A 24552-nucleotide genomic window follows, 5' to 3' on the forward strand; every position below is an offset into this window, starting at 1 on the left:
AAACACTAGTTTTATTTAGATGGAGCTAGGGTACAAAGAATAATTTTTTTTTTAAAGACGAGCACTTTCAATCCATATACTGAACGTATCTATCACTGCCCCAAATTTCCCCAAGCCTTTGTATAACCCATTCCTCCCTCCCCACTTCACCCCCATTCCTCTGCAATCACCGATTTGCTGTTAGTTTTCATATTCTAGAATTTTATGTAAGTGGATTTATATGGCATGAACTTTTGTCTGGCTTCTTATACTCAGTAAAATTATTTTTGAGATTCATCTATAATGTTGTAGTAATAGTTTATTCTTTTGTACTGATGGAAAGCATTCTATTGTATGGATATACCACAATTTTTATATCCATTCACTTGTTAATGGACACACAGGTTGTTTCCAGTTTGGGACTCTCACAGATATGCTGCTATATACATTCAAGGCTTTACGTGGACCCAGACTTTCACTTCTTGTGATAAACAATTAGGAGGGAATGGCTGGCTGTATGGTAAGTGTATATCAAAGAAACAAACCATGAAAATGGCTTGAACATAAGGTCATAGGAAAATCCAGTCATTGCTCACTCTCTTGTTTTACATGTCATACGAGATTTTAATGCTACAGCCCAGAGTAGCCCACTAATCAACAAAGTGCTATCTGTTCATGTTTAATAACTTACAACAGGAAACCCTTCCTTCCTTCCTGACAATATAAACCCTGTTCCAATTCTTTACATCTTTTCTTCTTGGTTGTCTTTGGCAGAAAGCAGCCGTTTACCATTCTCGTCATCAGAATATTAGTAATTTTTCTCAGAGACTTAATATATTCAGCTCAGTTCATTTCCTATGGATATTAACTGACATTAGTACAAAATGATTTCACCGGTTAGAAAAATATTAAATATTTAAATATTACTATATTGCTGGGCCCCTGGCCATTTGAGAAATTTTCAAGAGACTATTACCACCTCTGATTGATGTTAGGCTGATTTTGGCTTTTCTTAGTTCTCAGAAATTCAAGTATCTGAGTCTCCCTGCTACCGAAACAAGAAATTTACTAATGAAGAAAGTTCTTCATGTACGCTATAAGCAAGGCATTCCCACGGGCTACCCATAGGGCCAGATCTGTAACCAGAGGTCCAGGATGCAGTCCTTGTGGATGTGCAGGACCTTGGTCTCTCCAATTCACAACTCATAAGAAAGTTTCTGACAGTTCCTTAAGAACTAGAACCAGCCCGGGGGAAAAAAAATGGCTTCAGAAGGTTTTTTTGAGGCAAAAGTGGAAGTCAAATCATTTTTTGAGCAGCTGGTTTCTTCTTTACCTTTGGTGTTGGGTGATGAAATAAATTTCCTGCATGAGTATGAGATCTGCTCACTTACTGGATGAAACAGTGTGAATATAACGCCATGATAAGACAGAAGGCAAATGTATGTGTATCAAGCAGGGCGAGAAGCCTCTCTGACATGCCGTCAAAGCAACGTCAGAGTGTTCTTTATATCCTGGACTCAGACACACAAGTAAAAAGGCAAACAACTGTCAAGTGAACAGCTATCAGCTACTCTGGAAATTCAGGTGGGGTGGGGGGAGCACTGCCCTGTAGACGAGGGTAGTCAGAAAAGGCGTCAGGCCATTGAGCTGGTCTTGCAGGAAGGAAGAAGTGAAATAATAACCAACAGTAAAAGTAGACACCACGAAGAGAGCGTCATGCCTTCTGTCTGAGAGAGTGAGTAGAGAGGTGTGGCTGGAGACGCGGGCTTGGGTTCAGGACGGCCAGAGACAAGGCTGGGAGGCGACAGGGGAGCTTAGACAGAAGTCCCTCTAGCCACACTGTTCACAGCGCAGCAACAGCACGGGCTGGGGTCCTGATCCACCAAGACACTTGCCTGGTTACCTGAGATAGGGCCTACCCCGTGGTTCATTTATCCCCGTACCAAGTGACAAAGTGTCTGACGTGTGTGAAGAAAATGCAAACTGCCATACTGGAAAGCATAGTATGTAAAAATTCTATCAGAGCACTTACATACACATCTGTAAGGGTACATGGTCCATCAGTCAAGCCTTCTTGGGTGTTAAGCAACAAAATTTGCCTCTAATATTAGAAGAAAGGAATTTACTAGAGGGATGTAGGTGATCTCACAGAATTGAAGGGAAGGCCTGGGCACAGGTCCAAAGGAGCAAGCAGCAAGATCCTATGGGCTTCACTGTGGGAAGTGAAGTGGCTCTAGAAGGGAAACAGTCTAAGCATTTATTCTATCCTTTGGTTGTTCTGATTAATCTACAGTGATCCAGGAGAGAGTCCAGGGTCCAGTTGGCCTGGCTCTGTTCATGCACCTAGTCCTTGGCTGGGGGAAAGGAGGACGCTTTATTTCACAGGTCCCCAAGGACTGTACCCAACAGGGGAGAGAGAACATCCCTCACCCCCACCAAAATACTGCTCCCAAAAGTAGGAGTTGTGCACTGGGCAGCTAGACAACCATAAACCTCCAGCACACTCACTGCACACATTAACTCTGGTGCCCTCTGGGGAGGAGGGACCTATACCACAATCCTCTGGGATGGTGGGCATTTTTAACACTGTATGATGATGTGGTGAGTTTGTGCCAAAAAACAAAACAAAACACCAAACAAACCTTTGTTCCAAATACACAGGAAAAATGGGCAAACTACAAAAAGAGAAAACAAATAAAAATAAACAAAATAGCAAAACCTCCTTGGACCAGAAATCAAAATGATGCTACCAGGTGACTCTGGGATGGGGTACAAATGTTCCCACTCCCCCTTGGTATTAATTACCAGGTGCGATCATATACCTGGATTTAGACTGAGATCCTGGAGCTCCTAAGGGAGGCAACCAGCAGATCACCAGAGAGGATGGAAGAGGGAAACAAACAAAGAAAAAAACCCCATGAACTTGCATACCAAAACTCCAAAACACACAAGGAAACTCAATGCTAAGAAAGATAGCCAACAAAATCAGAACAAGAATTCATTCCACAAAAGCCTGGAAAGTATAGGATAAAATGAAATAGCTTGAGAATGTTTAAAGAGATAAATGGACGTTATACTTCCATTAAAAAAAAAAAAGAACTACAAAGTATGTAATATTTAAAATTCAATAAAAAGAGTAAGCTAGATACAGTGAAAGTAAACAAGTGAATTGGAAGACAACACTGCGGAAATCAATCATGTCCTCTCCTCCCCGCTCACATACACGTCTGACAGGCATCTCAAGAGTTCTTAGCCGAGGAGCCCTACCTTCCAATCACATCTCAATTCGGAGAACCAAAACAGGTCAGAGCAGAGCCACTTTGGCTGAAGGGGAAGTGGGAGGACTTATCTGTCATTAAATGAGCTAATATCAGGTTAAAGTTTAGTGACTTTCCTTCTGTTGCTCTCTTACACAACCGCTATACAATCTTGCTTTTTTTTTTTTTTAAGATTTTACTTATTTATTTGACAGAGAGAGAAAGCACAAGCAGGGAGAGTGGCAGGCAGAGAGAGAGGCAGTCTCCCTGCTGAGCAAGGAACCCGATGTGGGGCTCGATCCCAGGACCCTGGGATCATGACCTGAGCTGAAGGCAGCCGCTTAACCGACTGAGCCACCCAGGCACCCCCAATCTTGCATTTTTAAAAACATATAAATACCTCAAACTAAATAAGCACGCTGAAGACAGAAGCTGCCTTTATTCTCCTAATCAAGCCTTTGACGAATATTTGATCATGGTTATGCCTTAATGAATTACAATATAAGGGAATTCACTTCAATCAGACTAGCTAAAAACTAAAATAAGGTTCATACTTTATATGGTGCATACTTCCATTATTATAGAAACAACAGCTCCTTATATAGACTTTTTTTCTTTTTTCAGAAAGTAAAGTTCTTGTTCCCTTCTAGTAAAACAGTATTTTTCCAAGGTCAACTCCATTCTGTTGTTATAGAACCAGAACTGTTTTTAGTATTGAAGTAGATTCAACTCAAGAAGAAAAGGTACAAAATAAATCCAAATTAGGTAGAATTTTACACACTAAATTTAAGAGCAGTAATTAATGAAATAGTAAAAACACTGCTCAATACTACTAAAGCCTAGGGCGCCTGGGTGGCTCAGTTGGTTAAGCGACTGCCTTCGGCTCAGGTCATGACCCTGGAGTCCCGGGATCGAGTCCCGCATCGGGCTCCCTGCTCGGCAGGGAGTCTGCTTCTCCCTCTGACCCTCCTCCCTCTCATGCTCTCTGTCTCTCATTCTCTCTCTCTCAAATAAATAAATAAAATCTTTAAAAAAAAAAAAAATACTACTAAAGCCTAGTTAAAAAAAAAAAAAAAGATAGACCTTTGGCAATCTAATCAAGGATAACTCTCTGCTTCATGCCAAAGAAAATATTAAGACGGAAAAGTGGTCACATCTCAGGAGATTTTACATATATATGATATCCAGTATTTAGTATTTGTGTATATATATTACATATTATATAACATATACACACACTAATACTAAATACAACACATAGCTGGACAGACAAGTAATTTTTTTTAAATCTAGGAAAACTGGCTGGTTTCCCCCCAAAATATAAATTTAATAAAAAAGTAGAGAACACAAACAGGCTATAACTAAAGAAGAAACTGTAAGGGCAGGAGAAAAAAAAAAACCCACTTGAAAATATGCACACAGTTTTATAAGAGTGCTTATCAAACCGTCAACAAACAGAGGATACTAACATTATAAACACTGTTCCACATGATAGAAAAACCTGAAAGGCTAACTCAACTGACTTTATAAGGCTATCCTAATGGTCTCTAAAACTAGACATAACTAAAGAAAACTAAGTCAATCTGATTCATGAATATACATAATAAATCTTAAATGAATCAGCCAATCACTATCAAAAGAACACTAATAGGTTTTATACCAATTATTGAAAGGTAATTCAACATTAGAAAATATATCAGCATCGTTCAGTCCATTAAAATTAACAGATAAGTGAAAAACTATGATTGTTTTCTAACTCCTCAAAAAGTCACTGAATAAATCCCACACCTATCCCTTGAGGCTGGAGTGGAGCTAGTTGGGGAAGAGATCTTTTAGCAAATCAAGAAGAAAAAGAAACTTCCTTAATTTGATAAGGGTCATCTACTGGAATCCCCAGCAGCCATCATACGATTTCCCATTACAGTCATAAAGAAACAAGGATGCCTACAATTGTTATTAGTTACTGAAATAAGACAAGATAAAGAAAAAGCTGTTATTAAAAATTAGAAAAATGCACTTGCAGATATGATCAACTAGAAAATCCCGAACACTTAAAATAACAAAATATTTTGACCAACTGAATTCAGCACAGTAGCTACAGATGAGATCAATAAACAAAAATTAACTGCTTATTACTGAAGAAGTTATGTAAGGAAAACAGGAATAATAAAAAAACCTCTTAAGTAGTTTTTTAAATGTAAGAATAAACCTTAAAAAATATACAGTATGTAAATGAAAAAACTCGTTTTACTGGAAGATGTAAAACTTCTGAAAAAATGGAGATACGCTCTGTATTCTGGATAGAAAGACTTCCTATTTTTAAAACATTAATCCTTCCCACACATTAATCTAGAAAAGCAATCCAACACTGTTCAAAATCCCAAGGGGACTTTTCTGGCACTTGGTAAGATGATTCTATGCTATTAACCAAAAGAATACGTGGAAGATTTTTTTTTAATTGAAAAGAAACAAACGGGCAACTGACCTATCACGTATCATAATATAAAGTTCCATGATTTCTCTCTTCCTGGTAACTTGTGATTAGTGTAATACTCCTGGGTGTCACTTACTGTGACATAGATCACTGGAGCAGGTGGGATAGGAACAATTTTACCAGAAGGAAAAAGAGTTTTTTGGAGGCACATTACATGTGAGGTGGCCATTACACCTCTAAGTGGAGGCGCGAACAGACAGCTGGATGTGCAAATCTGGGCTTACGGGAGAAATGTGGGCTGCAGAGAGACACACTTGAAACTGTGGGACGGACTTTTACTAAACTTTGTTTTCTTCCTGTGACATTACATAGTTTAGCTTTGCACATATGCAAGTAAGTTTCAGAAGCTCACTTATCCCATCTGCATTTTTGTTTTTGGTCTGAGCAGGTAAGATGTATGCTTGGACCAGTTTAGTGGAGGATTAGACAAATTAATTTCTGCACTTCTTTTATTATTCCTGTACTAATACTACTTTCCTCATTATTTTAAAATACATTTCTTTCATTTCCCTTTAAAATCTGTAAAAAAAATATCCTCTCCATTATCAGGATGGTTCCTTCATTCTCTCTGAACACACCACAAATACCACCCTACCCTGGCTTCTGATTTACGAAGGCTGTGCCCCACTGTGCCCCACTGTGGCTTCACGGCTACCCTGATCTCTATCTACCCCATTCTGCAAGGGCTCAAGCGCTTCAACCTATTATCTCTTCCTCTTATCTCCAACACACACTTGCATGGTCTTAATCATATGCTCTCTTGCATGTTAAACATTTCAAATCCATTTCTCAAACTATATAAACTAAGAGATTATATTTGAATAAATTTCTACTCAGGAACAACAAAATAATGCAATGTTCCTCATATGTACACTTTGCTTCCTACCCCCAAAATACACAACCCGAATTTAAAATGCAAAGGAGTCATATCCAAATCTGAATTAACAGGACTCCACTGCCAGCCTAGAGTACCAAACCAGTCAACATGGGAAACAGAATGAGGCCAGCTATGAAGAGAAAGAGCCCAGGCACAAAGGGCAGTGACGCTCCACCAGGGCTAGTGAGACAGTCTGCCCACGGGTCACCCGAGTCCTATCCAGGGCAGCACATCCCGCCCACCCAGACCAGCGGCTGCGGGATTTAGTGGTGTCAGTCCAGGAAGGGCCAGCCAGGCCTGGGGGAAACGCTGGACCTCGTCTTCCAATGAGTCCCATAATTGTCCTCATTCGGCACGGAGCAGAAACTCGGCTTACGGTAACCCGTCTGTGACCCCAAACCACGGGGGCAGAGCGAGAACCCCCCGAGTATACATGCAGACACACATGCACACGCATGCACACGAGCACACACACTCCAGACAACATAGCCAAGCAGGCCATACAGAACCGTATGTAGACTGTGAAACAATCTGATTAGGAAACTAGGATCGTTGCCACCGCCATTTATTTGTCTAGTTCGTAACTAAGGAGGGAACACTATAGCAGCGCTAGGAATGCGAAGAAGTCCCTGCCCTTAAGGGGCTTACAATCTTAGGGAAGTAGAACAGGCACATTAAAAAAAAAACGGTAAGAAAGCACATGCTAACAAATGCCACAAGAATTCGGAAGGCAGCGTAGATTAAGAACACAGAATTAGGAATCACAAAACCCAGTTTAGTCCCAACCTGGTAAGTCAGTTAACTTCTCTGGGTTTAGTAGCCCAGCTGCAAAATGAAGTAGTGAGATTTAGAGGCTGTAAGCATCTGTTTGCATCATGATTTCGATCAAAAGCTGAGCCAAGGTTTATGGAGGTGGCACCTGAGCTGGACACTGAAGGAAGACAGAGAAGGCATTTCAGACAAGGAAAGCGGTACTGAGGTAGGCGTAAGCGTGCGGTCTGGAGGGGAGAAGACACGAGCGACAACGGGAGTGAGGTAATGGGTGGCTGTGGCAGCCCTTCGGCACTACCAACACAGGAATGAACTGTATTCCCCACATTTACATCCAGTCAGTTACAGTACATAATTCCAGAGTAGAAAACACCAGAGAACAATGGCGGCATTTTATCAAACATTGCACTCAATTTCCAGAAAATATAAAATGATCTTAACATTATACCTCTACATTTAAAATTGGTATCAACAAACTGTTCCAACTGTCAAAATGTAAACCAAAGTTTACTTTCTTAGTAAACATAATTAAATCTCTTAATTCAAAAGGACATTTGATACAAATTATATTATCCCGACAATTCCAACATTTATTTTCTACCATGTTCCATGCACTGTGGAAATAAAAAGAGTACGACAAGTTCCCTGCCCTTGAAAGAGCCCGCAGCCTGGTAGGTGAGACAAACAACTATGCCTACCTAGAATGTACTAGGACGCATGGCATGACCAAGGTATGAACATACGGCTATGGAGTAAAAGATGGATTCACACCCTTCTGCAGAAGTTTCAGCAAGAACTCAGAGAGGTTGTTGGCTCAGGAGAAAGGAGTCTGGCAGGGAGAGAGTCTGTGGGGAGGAGAGGGCTTCCAGGCAGAGGGCACATGGCTACAGACAGGGAATCGTGCAGGAGCGTGGCGTGGCCAGGGCCTCCCACGGCTACAGTGTGGCCAGAGCAGAGCGTGCAGGGCAACAGCTAGTGATAGGGAAGCCTGGACTCAGTCCTATGGCAATGGGGAGCTACTGCTTGCTATGCCTTAACTGTCTGCTAACCCTGGTTTGCAAGGTCGGGAAGGGACAGGAAAGAAAGGGAGCAGTGAGGTTCTGTCTGGGGCATAAGCAGTCCTTGTGTAAGCTCTCTGCAGCAAATTACACTGTTTGGGAAACTCCCCCCCCTCCCCATCACCTCTCTTTTCCCTTAATGATCTGTGAGTCTCCAACATGGAGCTGCATTGCCACTGGACTGGAAAGGCATATGGGAGGAGAGCAAACGAACAAGACCGGAAACGCACACCTATGGCTAATCAACTTACCATAAGGTAACGGTCACTGTATTGTACCAAGGTCTGTAGACAAAGAAAATGAAATTCCTTTTTAGGAGTTTTCTAAAACTGCCTAAGTCACACCAAAGCGTTGGAAAATCTCATTCAATGTGGGAAAAGTATATAGAACCCTTGCAGAAGACTGCATTTCCTAAACTCTTTTCCATTAAATATCACTGTTATAGCACAACACCACGGGCGTTCAAAGCCTGCCTTCACACAATTGATATTAAATCTCATAATTCATTGATATTGAATCACACAATTGCATTGTTTGGCTTAAAAAAAAAAAAGATACAATGTGTAATTCCAAGTCTTAGGTTCTCAGCTAGTACTAAAACATCTCAATGCATGAATAAATTGCCTAGTGAAGAACATGCAGCAAAAGGCAGATGCAAATAAACTCATCACTTTAGGGTAGGATTCCAATTCCTAAATTCCAATTTCTCATAATAATATTATAGAATCAAGTCTATAAAAGTAATACCTTCTTGAAATTTTGTTTTATAAGGAAGAAAATAAATCTGTATATTTTATTTAACATTCGTTTTTAAGTTACAGTTATGCCAAAACAATCAGCATCTAATGAAAGAAACCTTAGTATAATCCTAAAAACACGCATATACATTTAGAAGGATCTTCTACATTTCTAAATAAATTACATGCCTGATACATATTAACCAATAAAGAATACCAATATGAGAATTCAGGACATTTATTTTTCTGCATGGAGATTTAACTACTGTACAACACACACACACACAAAACAAACCCACAAAGCAACGGTGTGTAATAGGTAGTGAGAGACACTTAAAATAAGCATATTGAAAACGCCTACAAACAGGCTTTTTTTTTTTTTTTTTTTTTAGGCAACAAAGTATTTTCAGTCCTTGACACCTTCTCACACTCACCTAGCACCACAGATGCAAGGACTTACAGTAAACGTGTACAATCTCATGCTTAAAACCTAAAGCATGCACTGAATAGAATTTATACATTATGATCTACTCTATTAAGTATGCAGTACATACTTCTAATATTTTATACATTAAATTACCCTGCAGCATTTTTGGAAACTTTAACATTTATGCAAAACAACTTCTGAAAGACCTATGAAACAAGCTCTCAAGGATCACCTGCAGGCTGTTCCCACAGGCACTGGTTTGGTTCAGTGGGAGAAGGCGGCAGCCTCAAGGTTCAGACTGGATGAAAATGGTGTCTGTGCATGTCAGTCCATGTAAAAAATACATATATACAGAGATGGCACAAAGATTTGTGCAGTTGGAATCACCAGTGCAAATGCATGCATTTGAGGTACTTATTTTTTCCATGGTCAGGTATAATTATGCATAGTCATGTTCCCCAAGTGCTAAATGTTTCAGACCTGATCAAATGAAAGCTGTAAGAACTATAAATATATTTATATAGTTAATTTCAAAGCACTATGCTTTTAATGAACATCTGTTTAACATTATATGTTTATATATTTAGTTTAATAGGTTTGTCAACCAACAAATTTTCTCATTGTAAAGAGACTGACTGGTAATTATACCTGGCCAAGTGATTTAAATAGCATACGTGAAATTCTAGCAAGAATTGTAGTGAAAGAGTAAAATACTTCATTATTGCTTCATTGGACTGAGAAACCTAGAAGGCATAGATAAACGATGCTCGATGATGAAAAGTCAATACCCAGAACAGCGGTGCATGCCCCAAAATGGCCTCTGCCCAATACAAACTAAGCGCTCTCCACGTTATCAATGCCGTTGGCATCCACATGGATACCAGGCTCCCCACACAAAGACGAGGGAACAAAGCGGCTAACAGTGGGACACAAACAGCTCTTAAGCTCTGGCAATTCTTGCTTCAGGCGTTCCAACTGCTCCACTTGGAATATATTTGGCTGTTCAGGCATCCAATCATATATCCTATGATGAAACAAACACAGAACACATAAAATAGTGTAATTTTATGGTTTACTTAAGACCTGTCTGACTTAACCTTTTCCGGGCAATCTGATTACAGAATGACTGGAACATCCATCGTACAACAGCCCCCTTCCCTTTTTAAAAGATCTAAGTATCAGTTCAATTTAAAAATACTTCTTCTCCATCTTTCCAACAACACAGAACAGCAGCATGTCCTTATGTGCCCATAATGAAAAAGAACGAATTACAAAGCAACTGAATCAGAAAACAAAATAAACCTGTAGTTTCCTAGGGATTGATTCTTCAGGTATCTTCTCTCCAAGCCAATCAACTGGCAATGCCGTATTTTACAGATGGGAAGCTACTAAGAGGCAGAGTTGGAATTCATACCCAGTTGTGACTTCAAAGCCCTGAAGATCTGCACTGTGAGAACTGTCCTAAAGTTGTGCAGCCTAGGCCAAGGTACCCATAGTTGAGAGGCCAGAAAAAGCCCCATGTGACAATGGCAGCACCACACTGCCCATCAGCAGAGACAGGATGGCCTTCCGGGCCTAAATGTGAGGGCCAGGCAACTCATGCGAGGTGCTACAACCGAGGTCGTTGTGACATCATAGTAGGAAAGAATTTCTAAGAGAATGAGAAGTGACCTCCGGGTCAAGATATCAGACCAAAAACAGAAGCAACTATACTTCCTTTGTACATCCCGTTAAAAAGAAAATAAAGGGATTAAAAAAGAATCCATGCGTATGGGGAAAAAAACAAAGAGACACAGCAACAAAATTTTGGAAGCTGGAAAACAGATGCATAAGTAATAACAAAGTGTTTCAGTTAGCAGAACGGAAAAGGCCAAATCACAAGCCAGTATAGTGGAAAACATGAAAAGGCTGAGTTAAAAGCAGCACCAGATTCCCCTAGAACTGGGGAAGGGGGGAGGGGGGGCAGCTAAAACAGGGAAGATGAGTGAAGGCTCTGAGCAGCAGTAAGCATCTCCCTTCCTTCTAACTTCCTGCCATGGAGGCTGCCCAGCATCCCACTCCCCCACTTAGGTTGATTTTGAGAACTTAACGGGAAAGCTCTTGGACTGGAGGACTAGAAGACCAGGTGAGGGTTTGGGCATTTTACAAAAGCCACCAGCACCAGGGGAATTAGAGACAGTCCATACATATAACACATGCAAAATTCAGAGACATGCCCTCCCTTCCCCAGCTCTCTTCCCTTACCTGAATCCCAAGAACCCTGGGAGCCAGATCTGGATCCTCTAGGTAGTTTATATAGATTCTTCTGTGAGGAATCTGGTCAGCCAAAAAGTAAAGTTCTAAATCTACTGACATCAGAAGTATGACCAAACAGGCCACCCAGATCACCCCACAGTGAAATCCAAGTTAACGAGCCCCATTCACACACTCAGAGCCTTCAACAAGCTTTTTAGATCCCAATTTCTTACCATGAGAAGCAGCCAAGGATTTCTAAATAACTGAGGAAAGCTTCTAACATGTAAGATAGTGAGTCAAAGAGAAGAAAATTCCAAAGACTAAAAAAAAAAAAAAAAAAAAAGCCCTGATGCCTTCACAGAAATAGTTCATTGATCTAAAACAGGATGTTATATATAGAAGAAAATAGAGCATTCAAAGAAAAAAGACAGTTCTTAAAATTAAAGACAGAAAATAGAACTCAATAGAACAGTGGATGATGAAGTTGGAGAAATCTTTCAAAGTAGAGCAAAAAGACAAAGATAGAAAATAGGAGAAAACATAAAAATTACAAGGCTGGTCCAAGACTGAATAGTATGTAAACTAAAGGATTTCTATGGGGGCGGGGGGGGGAGGGCAGAGAAACGGAAGAGACAAAAATCAAAGAATAATTCACAGAATCTCTGCATCTTCAAGGACATGTATCAACAGATTAAATGGGCTGCTGTGTGCCCAGCACAAGGGATGAAATCAGACCCACACCAAGATCCATTTCTATGAAATTTGACAACTCTGGTGACAAGAAGACTCTGCAAGCTTCCAGATAGGAAACAAAGAAATCACATGTGCGGGAACAAGAATCAACATGGCTTCACACTCCTCAGCAGTAACACTGAAACTGTGAATGTGACGGAGAAGTGTTTTTAAAATTCTAAAAGAAAATGATTTCCTAACACGAAATTTTATGCCCAGCCACAATACTTCCAGGCATGCAAGACCAAACATTTATTTTCCATGTCCTCCTTTCTCAAGAAGATGCTGAAGGATGTGTTCCATAAAAATGACAGGAAAGCAAAAAAGATCTGGACTACAGGAGATGGGAGCTCTGACACAGGGACGGTCAGGGAGCAATTTTCACTCAGGATGACAGCGGTGTCCAAAGAAGTCAGTGAGTCTACACTGGAGCAGTCTGAGTGAAAAGGAAGGTGTGTGAGGGACTCTCATCACTCCAAGAGGGCCACTGCCACTCGACCAGCATTGTACCCTAAGGACAGAGTGCCCTAGCAAGCCTGAATCAGAATCTTACTTACATGTGGCTTGTCTTAACCATGTGCTGCTGATGATAAACTGACAGTTATGCACTGGCCCACTCCTGAGAACTGGTAGCAGGCTACAATGGGTGCAGAACCAAGGAATACAGAACCACCCACTTCACAGGACCATATTCCTGATGTACTTCCAATACCTGACCCATAGACAGATGCCTTACAATGGGTTGCCAAACAAGTTTGGAAAGTTAAGACTAGCATTTAAAAAGGTGAAGGCCAGTGGCAAAATGGACTAGCATTTCAAAAGTACACATACAAATAGAAAATATCCAAGGGCCATTATTTTTAAAATTCTGTTTCAGGTACATACTTGTAGATATACATATCAATGTGTGTACTTGGTCACAATGTAGAATGCATTTCTAACTGGGTTGGGTCAAAATGGTTTGAAAGTCACTGCCCTAGAGAAACTTTACACATGTATTCTAGAAGGCCTGGTTCAACAATGTTTACAGCAAACACTGCAAAAGCAAAAACTTGGCAACTACCTAAATGTTCTCATATAAAATAAATTGTGATGGAGACATAGCCATGAAATTATATAGCCACAAAGATGAATAAATTATAGCTATATACAACAAATAGATTAATTTTAAGAACATTATAACAAATGGGAAAAAGGTACAAATAAAGTTTAAAGAATGGTAGATTATTTAGTGATAGAAATAAGAATTTAAAATTTTTACAAAGAGAATAATAATTTGATAAGCAGTTATATCTAAGGGAGGAGATAAGGGAATTGAATTAGGGAGAGGCATATGGGAGACTTCAAATCTAATGATAATGTTCTTTAAACATGGGTGTCTGTTACTGGATTTATTTTTTAATCATTTGAGCAGACACAGTAATTTTTTTTATAAAAAGAGGAAACACTGCCTAATTACTTTATGAGGCCAGTATTTTCCCCATACCAAAATGAGACAACAACCAGTTGAGAAAGGTAAATTAAAGGTCATCTTACTCATTATCACAAATGCAAAAATCCCAAATATCAGCAAATCAAACATAGCTCTTTATATGAGATAATGTACCACAAAACCATGATTAAATGTAAAATCTACAATGTGTTATTGCCTTTGTGAGAGAAAAGAAGAAATCAGTTTTGATCAACTAAAACACCCACTCTCATCAACAATTCTCCCCAACATAAAACAGATCAAAGGCTCCAAAATCACTAATCGTTCAAAACCTTCTCTATTATGTCTAGATTTGATAATAAAAAAAATAAGAGCATAAGCAAATTACATACCAGAAGAAACAGCTAAAGAAACTTTAGGGTGGGGCACCTGGGTGGCTCAATTGGTTAAGCGTGATTTTGGCTTAGGTCATGATCTCAGGGTCAAGAGACTGAGCCTGGAGTCAGGCTCCACACACTGGGAATGGAGCTTGCTTAAGATTCTCTCTCCCTCTGCCCCCCCTACCCGCTCGCTCTCTCTTAAAAAAATAAAAAACATTTGGCCACAGGAACTCAGCTAAAAACAATGAAAGGGATAGGCATAGGGAACTGCTGGTTTTTACTGTAAACCTTACACACACACTTCTTTGATTAAAACATTAAAAAACAAAACAAAAAAACCCAACAACTTTCAAGGGTAAACACAACTTTAACAGACCCTAGCAGGAGCCCCGTCCTGGGCTGTCTCCTCAATGTCTTCCACACCTTCAACACAGTCCTGCCCTGAGTCACGCTATTGCTTCTGCCTAAAACTCAAATCCTGTCAAAGCAAACTTAGCCACTCCCAAAAACCAACTCAATGCTTCCTCTTTAAAATTATTCTTATTGACCCTGGGCCAGGAAGATTACTCACTTTCTTCAGGGCCTTTTATATCACAAAGTATCTTCCTATCGTCCATTACATGTCACAATTTGGCTCCAACCAAGTAAGGCCCTTCAAAGGATCTGCCTAAAATCTGTACACCCTACAAAGTCATACAGAGTATGTCTCAGATTACATTTTCTTGCCTGAAAATATTTGCAATCATTCCTTCCTCCTCCTCAAAGAAATATTCTTCAAAAATTTTTGCTAAAGGGCGCCTGGGTGGCTCAGATGGTTAAGCGTCTGCCTTCGGCTCGGGTCATGATCTCAGGGTCCTGGGATTGAGTCCCGCATCGGGCTCCCTGCTCCTTGGGAGCCTGCTTCTCCCTCTGCCTCTCTCTGTCTCTAATGAATAAATAAATAAAATCTTAAAAAAAAAAAAAATTTTTGCTAAAGCCAGCACTTCTTTCAAATGGTTACTGTAAAAATTTTTATCTTCCTTTAATTAGTTGGAAGTGTATAAGTGATATTAACTATACAGGACAAACAGTAAAGTGAACTACATCCAAGGAAAGAATTTTTTTAAAGCAGGCCTTGTAAGAATTTCATCACTTACTCTTTATAGGATGTTGCTCAAGTATTAGCAAGCCTGCTAACCCCTCAGCAGACTAAATGACATCCCTTCTAATCCCAAATTTCTTTATATTAAGCAATCTTTTCGTCTCTCCGATTAGTGGCTCTCAAACATATCATAAACACACCTAGGGAGCTTATAAAAAAAAGGAAAAAACTTTTGTTCAACAAATATTTGAACCCCTACTGTGTGTCACACATTGTTCTAACTTTTGGAGACACAGGAGTGAACAAAAACAGGCAAAGAGCCTGTCCTCATGGAGCTTATGTTTGTGTGGGTGTGTTGGGGTGAGAGCTGGAGGAAGAAAGATGGGCATCAGCTCATGTGGGGCCTTGGAAGGATCTTGGATTTTACTCTAGATGACAAAGAGACCCATGGGAGAGTTTTAAGCAGTAACACGATCTGACTTCAGTTAGAACAGGCTCCCCTCTGGCTGCTGTGCTGAGAACAGATAGCAAGGAGGTGTAGCTAAAGGAGTGGACAGTAAGCAGATGGACTTCAATAAGCCACATGAGAAATGAGGCTGTCTTAGCAGAGAGTGACAATAGTAAATATGGTGAGTGGATACATTCAGGATATATTCTGAAGACAGAATCAACAAGATTCTGTTTGACTGGTTTTAGAGTATGAGTTTAAGAATAGAGCCACAAAAGACTCCAAGGATTTGGACTGAGAAACCAGAAAGACAGAGTTGCCATGTATATTGAAATCAGAAGTCTAGAGAAAGGATAGGTGTTGATAGCTGGATATAAAAATGTAAGTGGTCAGGGGAAAGAGACAAAGGTTGGAGATACAAAAATTGGAGAATAAAGGTATGAAAAACCACAGAACTGGATGAGATCCCCAAGGAAGTTGGTGCAGACAGAGAGGTCTGGGGGAGACAGCCCCCCAACCCCCAAGATGACAGCACATCTGGTGTAGAGCCCAGTCGTCCAAATGTTTAATAAGCTTCCCACATGGTTGTGCTATACTCCAGAGTTTGAAAAATTCCACTGACAAATGTTAAGATAAACCTCAGGCTGAACTACAGAATTTTAACTTAACTAAGTTTAATATTATTTTTAATTTTATAAAACAACTATTTTTTTTTCTAACAATCCATGAAAACTTTTCATGAAAAACAAATACCTATCATAAATTAGACCATTAACTCCAAGTTCCTTCAGTTTCTTTCTGTTTTCGGGATCGTTGGTATCATCGCCCCAGCAGAATATGACTAGTCCCTTAGCTTTTGCCTCCTGAATATAGGATGGGTTTCTGAGCAGGTCTTCAGTATGTGCATTTATCCCCTGAAAGAAGAAAAATAAGTTACGCATGAAAAAGTAACTTATTAACTGCAAATGCTAAATGATTACAATCTCCATCAGTGTTCCCCAAAGCAGACTGGGCAGAGAAAAAAATGTCAGAACTTTTTCTTCTAATTTATTTTATCAAACAAATTTACAGTCAAGCCATTTCAGATGATTCATAAAATCCACTCAGAAACTTACTTAACCTAGGCCCGCAAGAAAATATTTTGTCATTCATTTAACTGCTTTTCATTCTGAGATCTAATATCCTTATTTAAGTAGAACTATCAGCTTGTTATAAATGTGTCAAAACTAACCAATCAGAGGTGTAAAATAACATGAAAACTTATTTACTACTGCTCTAAGACATTTCTTAAAAAATTAAAATAGTAATAAAAAAAAAAATCAAGCATAACTTACCAGTAGGTTTTCAAACTGTGCAAAGCTCATTGCAATGGGGGTTGTCCGAGATCTGAGGTCCATGAGTTCAGGGTAAATATCAGATTTTCCTTGAGTCAAAAATAATATGGGGTACTTGTTCTGCTTCTGCCGAACCCTAAAAAAGACAATTTAAAAATACTTTTCATCAGGGAGATAATTCTAATATACTGTTTTAGAATTTTAGGAAACTCTAAAAATATAAAGAAACCACCTCCCCCCAAAGAGCATAATCACCATTAACATGTATTGCACCTTTCAATCAAAAAGAAAAATTTTAAATCATTCTATATAAGAGCTAAAATATTCTCAGAAACGGGCAACAAGAAAGCCCTTGAGGGCTTACAATTTGGTAAAGAGGAGGTTACAGGCCTATAAAACGAAACACAGGGTGTGAGGTACTAGGATCCAGTGGGTGTGGAGTTCACTGGAGGAGGTGGGAGGGCATCCTGCAGGTGGTCCTAAAGGGATGTGAAGATATATATAACCTGACTGAAAGGTCAAGTCAAGGGTGAAATCTGGGCAACCTCCCTACCTCCAACCACTATCTTTGTACCCTAAGTACCGGCTACTGTCGAAGAGTATAGGTGAAAAAAACTGAGTATTACTCACATTGTGCAAATATCTGCATCAAATGAAGAAAATACTATTCTCCTCTTCCCAGAATTTTCTAAGACAGTTTTTAAAATTATATCCAAAAACATATTCATGTCAAAATATGTTGATAAGTTACCATCCCACATTCCATCCTATGTGGAAGAAATAAACAGGAAAACAAAAGTCATTAGATACCCTAGAATCAGTGCCAGAAAAGAAATCTTGGGAACATCTAATCCAACTCTTATTTTACATTTGGAAAGCAAAAGCCTAAAAAGATTAACTTGCCCAAGACCACACAGCTACTTAGTGATAGTGCAGCTGTCAAAATTCAGGTAGAGACACTTAGACACAAAGCAGTTATACTATCAGTAAACTTTTCCTTTAATAAAGTTAACAACATAAAAAGCTAAAACTCTGGAAATCTGCACTCTACTGAAGTTAAAATATTTTTATATAGGGGCACCTGGGTGGCTCAGTCGATTAAACGCCTGACTTCGGCTCAGGTCATGATCTCAGGGTCCTGGGATCGAGCCCCGCATCAGGCTCCTCGCTCAGCGGGGAGTCTGCTTCTCCCTCTTCCTCTCCCCTCCCACGCTCATACTCTCTCTCAAATAAATAACATCTTTTAAAAAAATAAAATATTTCTATAATCTTCATGAACTGTAAGACAAAAGGACTTCATTTGCTAATTCATTACAAAAAACCCAGGTAATTTTTTTGTTTTTAAAGATTTTATTTATTTATTTGACAGAGAGAGAGAGAGACAGTGAGCGGGAACACAAACAGGGGATGTAGGAGAGGGAGAAGCAGGCTTCCTGCCGAGCAGGGAGCCCGATGTGGGGCTCGATCCCAGGACCCCGGGACCATGACCTGAGCCGAAGGCAGATGTTTAAAAACTGAGCCACCCAGGCGCCGCCCACCCCCCTTTTTTTAAAGTAGGCTCCATGCCCAATGTGGAGTCTAATGAGGGGCTTTAAGTAAGTAATGACCCGGAGATCAAGACCTGAGTTGAGACCAAGAGTTGGATGCTCAACCAACTGAGCCACCCAGGTATCCCCCCCACAACAAAAAAACCCAGGTAATTATTAATTACTAATTAAAAACCTCATTCTTTGACTCTTAAGACATATCAAGTACCCTCAAATAACATTCTCTAAATATAGCTAAGACACTAAGAGCCCTGTTGACATTCAAGTATTAGATGTTTTATATATTAGTCGTTAAATCCTAAAAGCTCAGAAAACTAAAAATCACTTATTAAGAAAAATCACTTACTATGTTAACTGGGACTAGCTTATCATAAACAGTACTTAGAAGGCAAGATTTGAGGGCAGTTATAGATTATTCTGATCAAAACAAATTCCAGGATATTGCTCTGATTGCCCAATCATACCTGAATTAGCCCCTTTCAGGGCCCAACAACCCTCTTACCATGCACCCCAACCATTTATACATATCCCCATCTGATATATTCAATAGTTAATTGTTTTCCTCAACTAGACTATAAGTTCCAAGAAGGCAATGTTTATTCTGTTTGTTCACTACTTGAACCCAGCACCCACAAAATGCCTCACCCACAGCAGCTTTTCAATATAAACTGTTGAACAAAAAAATGACTAAATCTGGGAATGATTTAAAACACACCTGCAGAAATTTCTTTTCTTGGTTAACTATTACTAGCTACTACTGCCACTTAACAGAAAACTGCTTAGGGAATTATTTAAAATACATGTTTAGATGGAGAATAAGAAAATAAAAACTAATCAGTTATAAAGTTAACTGTCCAGTTTTCACTGTTAATTTTATAAGTATATCCAGAAACCATCCATATTAATGTGCACGAGACACATGTAAATTGACATTTATACAATACATTCATCACTACTTTCAAGTACTCACATATAGTATAACGATAAAGTATGCTTTATTAAAAAGGTCCAATAATGTTGGAAGAAGCCACAGTAAGATTTCAGCTTCACTTTTCCATTAAAATAAGGAGATGGGAACAAACGCATTTAAAGAAATGAGGGGGAGAGAGAGGAAGAAGGTGTTCCGTCAAGGATTACTTACCCTCTGTTGGCAGATCCATTTTATTTCTATGTTAAACCCTACATCTTCTGGCAAAGACTCTAAAACCTAGAGTTTTGTTTGTTGGAGGTGTTTGTTTTGATTTTGGTGAGATGAATGGCAGAATAAGAGAAGAAAAAAAGAAGAGAATTATTACAAAAAGAAACCTATAGTAAAACATATCACTAAGTAAGAATAAAATGTTTTGTGCCTTCAGCACTATCTTTTCTCATACCCAAACTAACAACCTGGTTGATGATTAAGTTAAATAAGGAAGTCAAAAGAAATTAAACAGCAAAAGCAGTAGTCTTAGGCAACATCTGTGATGGCAGAACTACCACAAAGATGCATCTTTAACCTCAAATCCTTTCACCATCATAGGTCTTGGGTCTACACTAACCAGCTGCATGGAAAGTACAGTACCTAAAACTGTGTACTCAATTTCATGTGGGGCTTTTTGACTTTCTTCTCTGATACTTTTAGGCTTATTTTATTTAGTGTATTAGTGTACCTATCATGTTTTTACCAGACTAATACAAAATTAGAAAAATAAGGACAATAGTGTATATTAGTATTGAGACTGCTAAACATCATATTTACGAAGAGTCTCCTTTACATTGAGATTTTAGGGGCACCTGGGTGGCTCAGTCTGTTAAGCATCCCACTCTTGATTTCAGCTCAGGTCAAGATCTCAGTGTCACGAAATTGAGCCCGGCGTAGGGCTCTGCACTGAGCCTGAGCCTGCTTAAGACTCTCTCTCCCCCTCTCCCTTTGCCCCTCCCCCCCCCAGCACCTCCACGTGAGCTCTCTCTTTCCCTTTCTTAAAAATAAACAGATTTTAGGGGGAGAAGAACCATGAGAGACAATGGACTCTGAAAAACAAACTGAGGGTTCTAGAGGGGAGGGGGTTGGGAGGATGGGTTAGCCTGGTGATGGGTATTGAGGAGGGCACGTTCTGCATGGAGCACTGGGTGTTATGCACAAACAATGAATCATGGAACACTATATCTAAAACTAATGATGTAATGTATGGGGATTAACATAACAATAATAAAAAAAAAAACCAAAAATCACAAAAAAAATAAAATAAAATAAACAGATTTTATTTGGCCTTTTTGGTTTTAAAATTTCTGTGATTAAATTACAGTGACAGTGGCAAAGTACGCGAATAAAAGTGTGTTTAACTTATTTGGCTAAGTAAATGTTAAACCATTAATACACAATTTTTTTAAAAGTTGTTTTTAATCACAAGTCTAGGAATGAGATTTCTCAGAACCAAACGATTTCAGATTTTTGAACCAGAAGGAATGACGTTACTTGGCTGGGCTTCACAAATATCTGGAAAATTATTCCAATCATGTTTTAGGAGCTCTCTTGTAGGTTCTTTTCTGTTGTGTGAATAATCATGATAAACTGTTGCCTAAGACATCTACTGTACCTGACATCAGAAAAAGACAATGGAGAAGAACAGAAGTTAGGAAATGGAGCCAGTAGGGAAAAAAAGCAGACCCAGCATGAGCGAGGAGTGCCCGGCATCCACAGGGGCTTGCCTGGTATGGTAAAGAGATTCCTGTATGAATTGTGTCTAGTTTTAAAATCTTCATGCTAGTATTTGTTATACTTTTTCAAGTGAATTCTTGAAATTTGTGTCTCATTTTGAGTAATGAGGGTACTTATTTTCTTTGGTTGGAGAATCTCATTTCTCTCTAAAAGCTAAGGAATAGTTTTTTTTTTTCAGGTTTTTATTTACGTTATCTCTACACCCAAATGGGGCTAGAACTCACGACCCCAAGATCAAGAGTCGCATGCTCTTCTGACTGAGCCAGCCAGGCGCCCCGGAACAGTTTTAAATATTGTAAAAACGCTCTTCCACCATCACATGTCCCTCCCGCCCCTTTTTCTGTGCCCTCTATTTCTTGTTTATATACAGAAATATGTGAATTTCCTGTTCTTACCAAATTAACCCATTGAGGTGGGGATTTTTATTCATTTGAGCAGATAGGTTACTCTTAAAAAGTAGCATAGGTACACCATACAAAAATATATCTTCTCTAAAAAGAATCAATGACAAGTTTATATAAATGCTGTCTTTGACACAGCCTTTTTAGTGCCCATCTAAGAGACCAAAATAACTTATTTAGTTATAACAGAATTAATGAGATAGCCTTGTCCTAGTTTCCCTAAGGAACTTACCATCTTAAGAGAAGGAAACGGCTGATTTTCAGAAAAAGAATTTTCTTCCTCAACCACAGATTCTGAAAATTTAAATTACAAAAACTCAGTAGATAAAATACCATTTTATCACTAAGATCTTACCCTAAACTCTTAAGACAAAAAAAAAAAAAAGACGCAGATAGAGGTAATTATGAGATCCTTTCATATGCAGTATTTTTGAAGGTTCTTATGTTATGTTTAACCATTAAGACCTCCTTTTTGAATTAATACTTAACATAGTTTTCATATTTTGAAATATGAAAACTAGTTTGCAACATTTCACAGAAACACCAAGTTTGAGGCACCAACAGTGAGTATTTTCTTATAAACACTATAATACTACTTTTTACAAAGTAGTCACCAGCAGTGATTTGTTATTTCTCAATGGAATTAAGAGCTGTGTCCTCTTGCTAAGGCTTCTATTTGAAATATCAAAATCAGCTCTGAAGTTAGAAGTTAAGAGAATTTAAAGAGAAATTAAAATTGTGGTTTTGTTACCACTACCATTCAATTTAAAATAGATTATATCTCAAGACACATAGAATTTTTTTCCAAGAGGGAAAAAAATTTGGTATCAAACTAAATATCAAACTTTCCTTTTTTTTTTATTAAAGATTTTATTTATTTATTTGACAGAGCAATAGAGAGCACAAGTAGGCAGAGGGAGAGGGAGAAGCAGACTCTCCACCGAGCAGGGAGCCGGACGTGGGGCATCGATCCCAGGACCCCAGGATCATGACCTGAGCCGAAGGCAGCCGCTTAACCAACTGAGCCACCCAGGCACACCAAACTTTTCTTAAAAAAACAAACAAACCCTGTTGGGTGCCTGGGTGGCTCAGTCGGTTAAGCGACTGCCTTCGGCTCAGGTCATGATCCTGGAGTCCCAGGATCGAGTCCCGCATCGGGCTCCCTGCTCAGCAGGGCGTCTGCTTCTCCCTCTGACCCTCCCCCCTCTCATGCTCCCTCTCTCATTCTCTCTCAAATAAATAAAATCTTAAAAAAAAAGATTTAAACAAACAAAAAACCCTGTGTACTACGAAGACTAAAGTCATATAAAGTCATATAAAAATTTCCGGCTAAATAAATAATAATAAAAATAATAAATAAATAAAATTCATTTTATTATTAACAGTCATGAAATAGCTATAAAGCCTACAAAGTCATATCAATGCTCTGGGGATAATCTTTGGAATCTTTAACACTTTACAATATCTTCGTAAAGTCATTCCAACCATCCTGTTATCAAAACTGCAGATAAATATCTAATGAGCACCTACTACATACAGAGCATTGTAAGTGTCTTGGGGAATACAAAAACATGTTTTCCACCCTAGAGAGATTTACATTCTAGTTGAAGAGATAGAACATCTACAGAATAAAGGGTTAAAAAAAGGAGCCATTAAACCTCAAATGAATGGCACAAACTACGAAGTTCTATGAGAGTGCCAAGTACAATTACAAAGGGATTTTGTAGGCAGGACAAGTTTTAGGGAAACTGAGGGACAAAGTGGTTAAAGTAAAGTAACCCGCCCAAGGTCACAGCTGGTGAATGTTAGAGTTGTATTCAAACTCCTGGCTCTAGAGCCAGCTTTCATACTTGATATATCCTCCACTTTCTTCTTTGGTTAAGAATGTTTGGAAAAAATACAGGTACAAAGTTACAAAAAACTTTGATCACCAAGCTAAGAAAACTCATAAAAGTAAAAACTCATAATTACTATACACATGACATAAATGTATTTGAAAATTAATAAATGTAAAGACTTCATGTCTATAAAATTATTTAGATAGCCCAATATTATATTCATTAAAATGACCAAGGGTATGTTAAAAAAAAAAAAAAGGGAAATGAAAATAGTGCTTCCATATTGGTACATACCTTTCAGATCTTTAGATTTTAGAGCAGTCACATGAGCGAGCTAGAAAACACACACACACACACACACAAAATGCAATCAGAAAAAAAGCCTTAATTTATGAAGATATCGTTAACAGAACTGTAACTTGAAAATCTAGCAAGTTAAAGAAAACCATAAAATGTAGAATTATCAGTTTAGTAAGAATAATCACTAACCGCTATATATATTTTATATGTGCATACATACACATAAGATCATGATCAAATACCCAAGTAGGGAAGAAGAATATAAAAATTCTTAAGAAACTGTTTATACTCAATCAACCATTTATATAGGTATCTAGTGAGAACAGGAAGAGTGATCATGTAAAATTACATGGTATAAAAAATATACAAAGATCTTAGTGACAGAAGTATAAAAACCAAGGGCAGCATAAAAGGCCAACTGTAAAATAGTTATATAAAGAAGGGCTAATGCAGACCAAAGGCATCCTAAGACTATGAATGAGAAGGGTCAGCCCCTATGGTCCACTAACACACTTATAACCTAGCC

General features: G+C 38.8%; 1 protein-coding gene across 5 annotated transcripts in view; it reads right to left on the reverse strand.

The window, feature by feature from the left end:
* Positions 1–4487: 4487 nt before the first annotated feature.
* Positions 4488–24552, reverse strand: part of GPCPD1 (glycerophosphocholine phosphodiesterase 1) — a 56954-nt gene continuing 36889 nt past the window's right edge. For 4 of the 5 annotated variants that reach the window (XM_032419171.1, XM_032419174.1, XM_032419172.1 and 1 more), the window contains 7 exons: positions 24021–24060; positions 22121–22182; positions 19931–19996; positions 17873–18009; positions 17243–17378; positions 16662–16822; positions 4488–10624 (listed from right to left, as the gene is read on the reverse strand). In XM_032419171.1, the coding sequence (XP_032275062.1) occupies positions 10435–10624; positions 16662–16822; positions 17243–17378; positions 17873–18009; positions 19931–19996; positions 22121–22182; positions 24021–24060 (792 nt within the window). In that variant the 3' untranslated portion in view covers positions 4488–10434. Of the gene's footprint in view, positions 10625–11844; positions 11917–16661; positions 16823–17242; positions 17379–17872; positions 18010–19930; positions 19997–22120; positions 22183–24020; positions 24061–24552 lie in introns of all 5 variants that reach the window. The other variant, XM_032419175.1, reaches the window with a different exon arrangement.

The sequence above is a fragment of the Phoca vitulina genome, unplaced genomic scaffold (assembly GCF_004348235.1).
Source record: "Phoca vitulina isolate PV1807 unplaced genomic scaffold, GSC_HSeal_1.0 scaffold22, whole genome shotgun sequence".
Taxonomy (NCBI): Eukaryota; Metazoa; Chordata; class Mammalia; order Carnivora; family Phocidae; genus Phoca; species Phoca vitulina.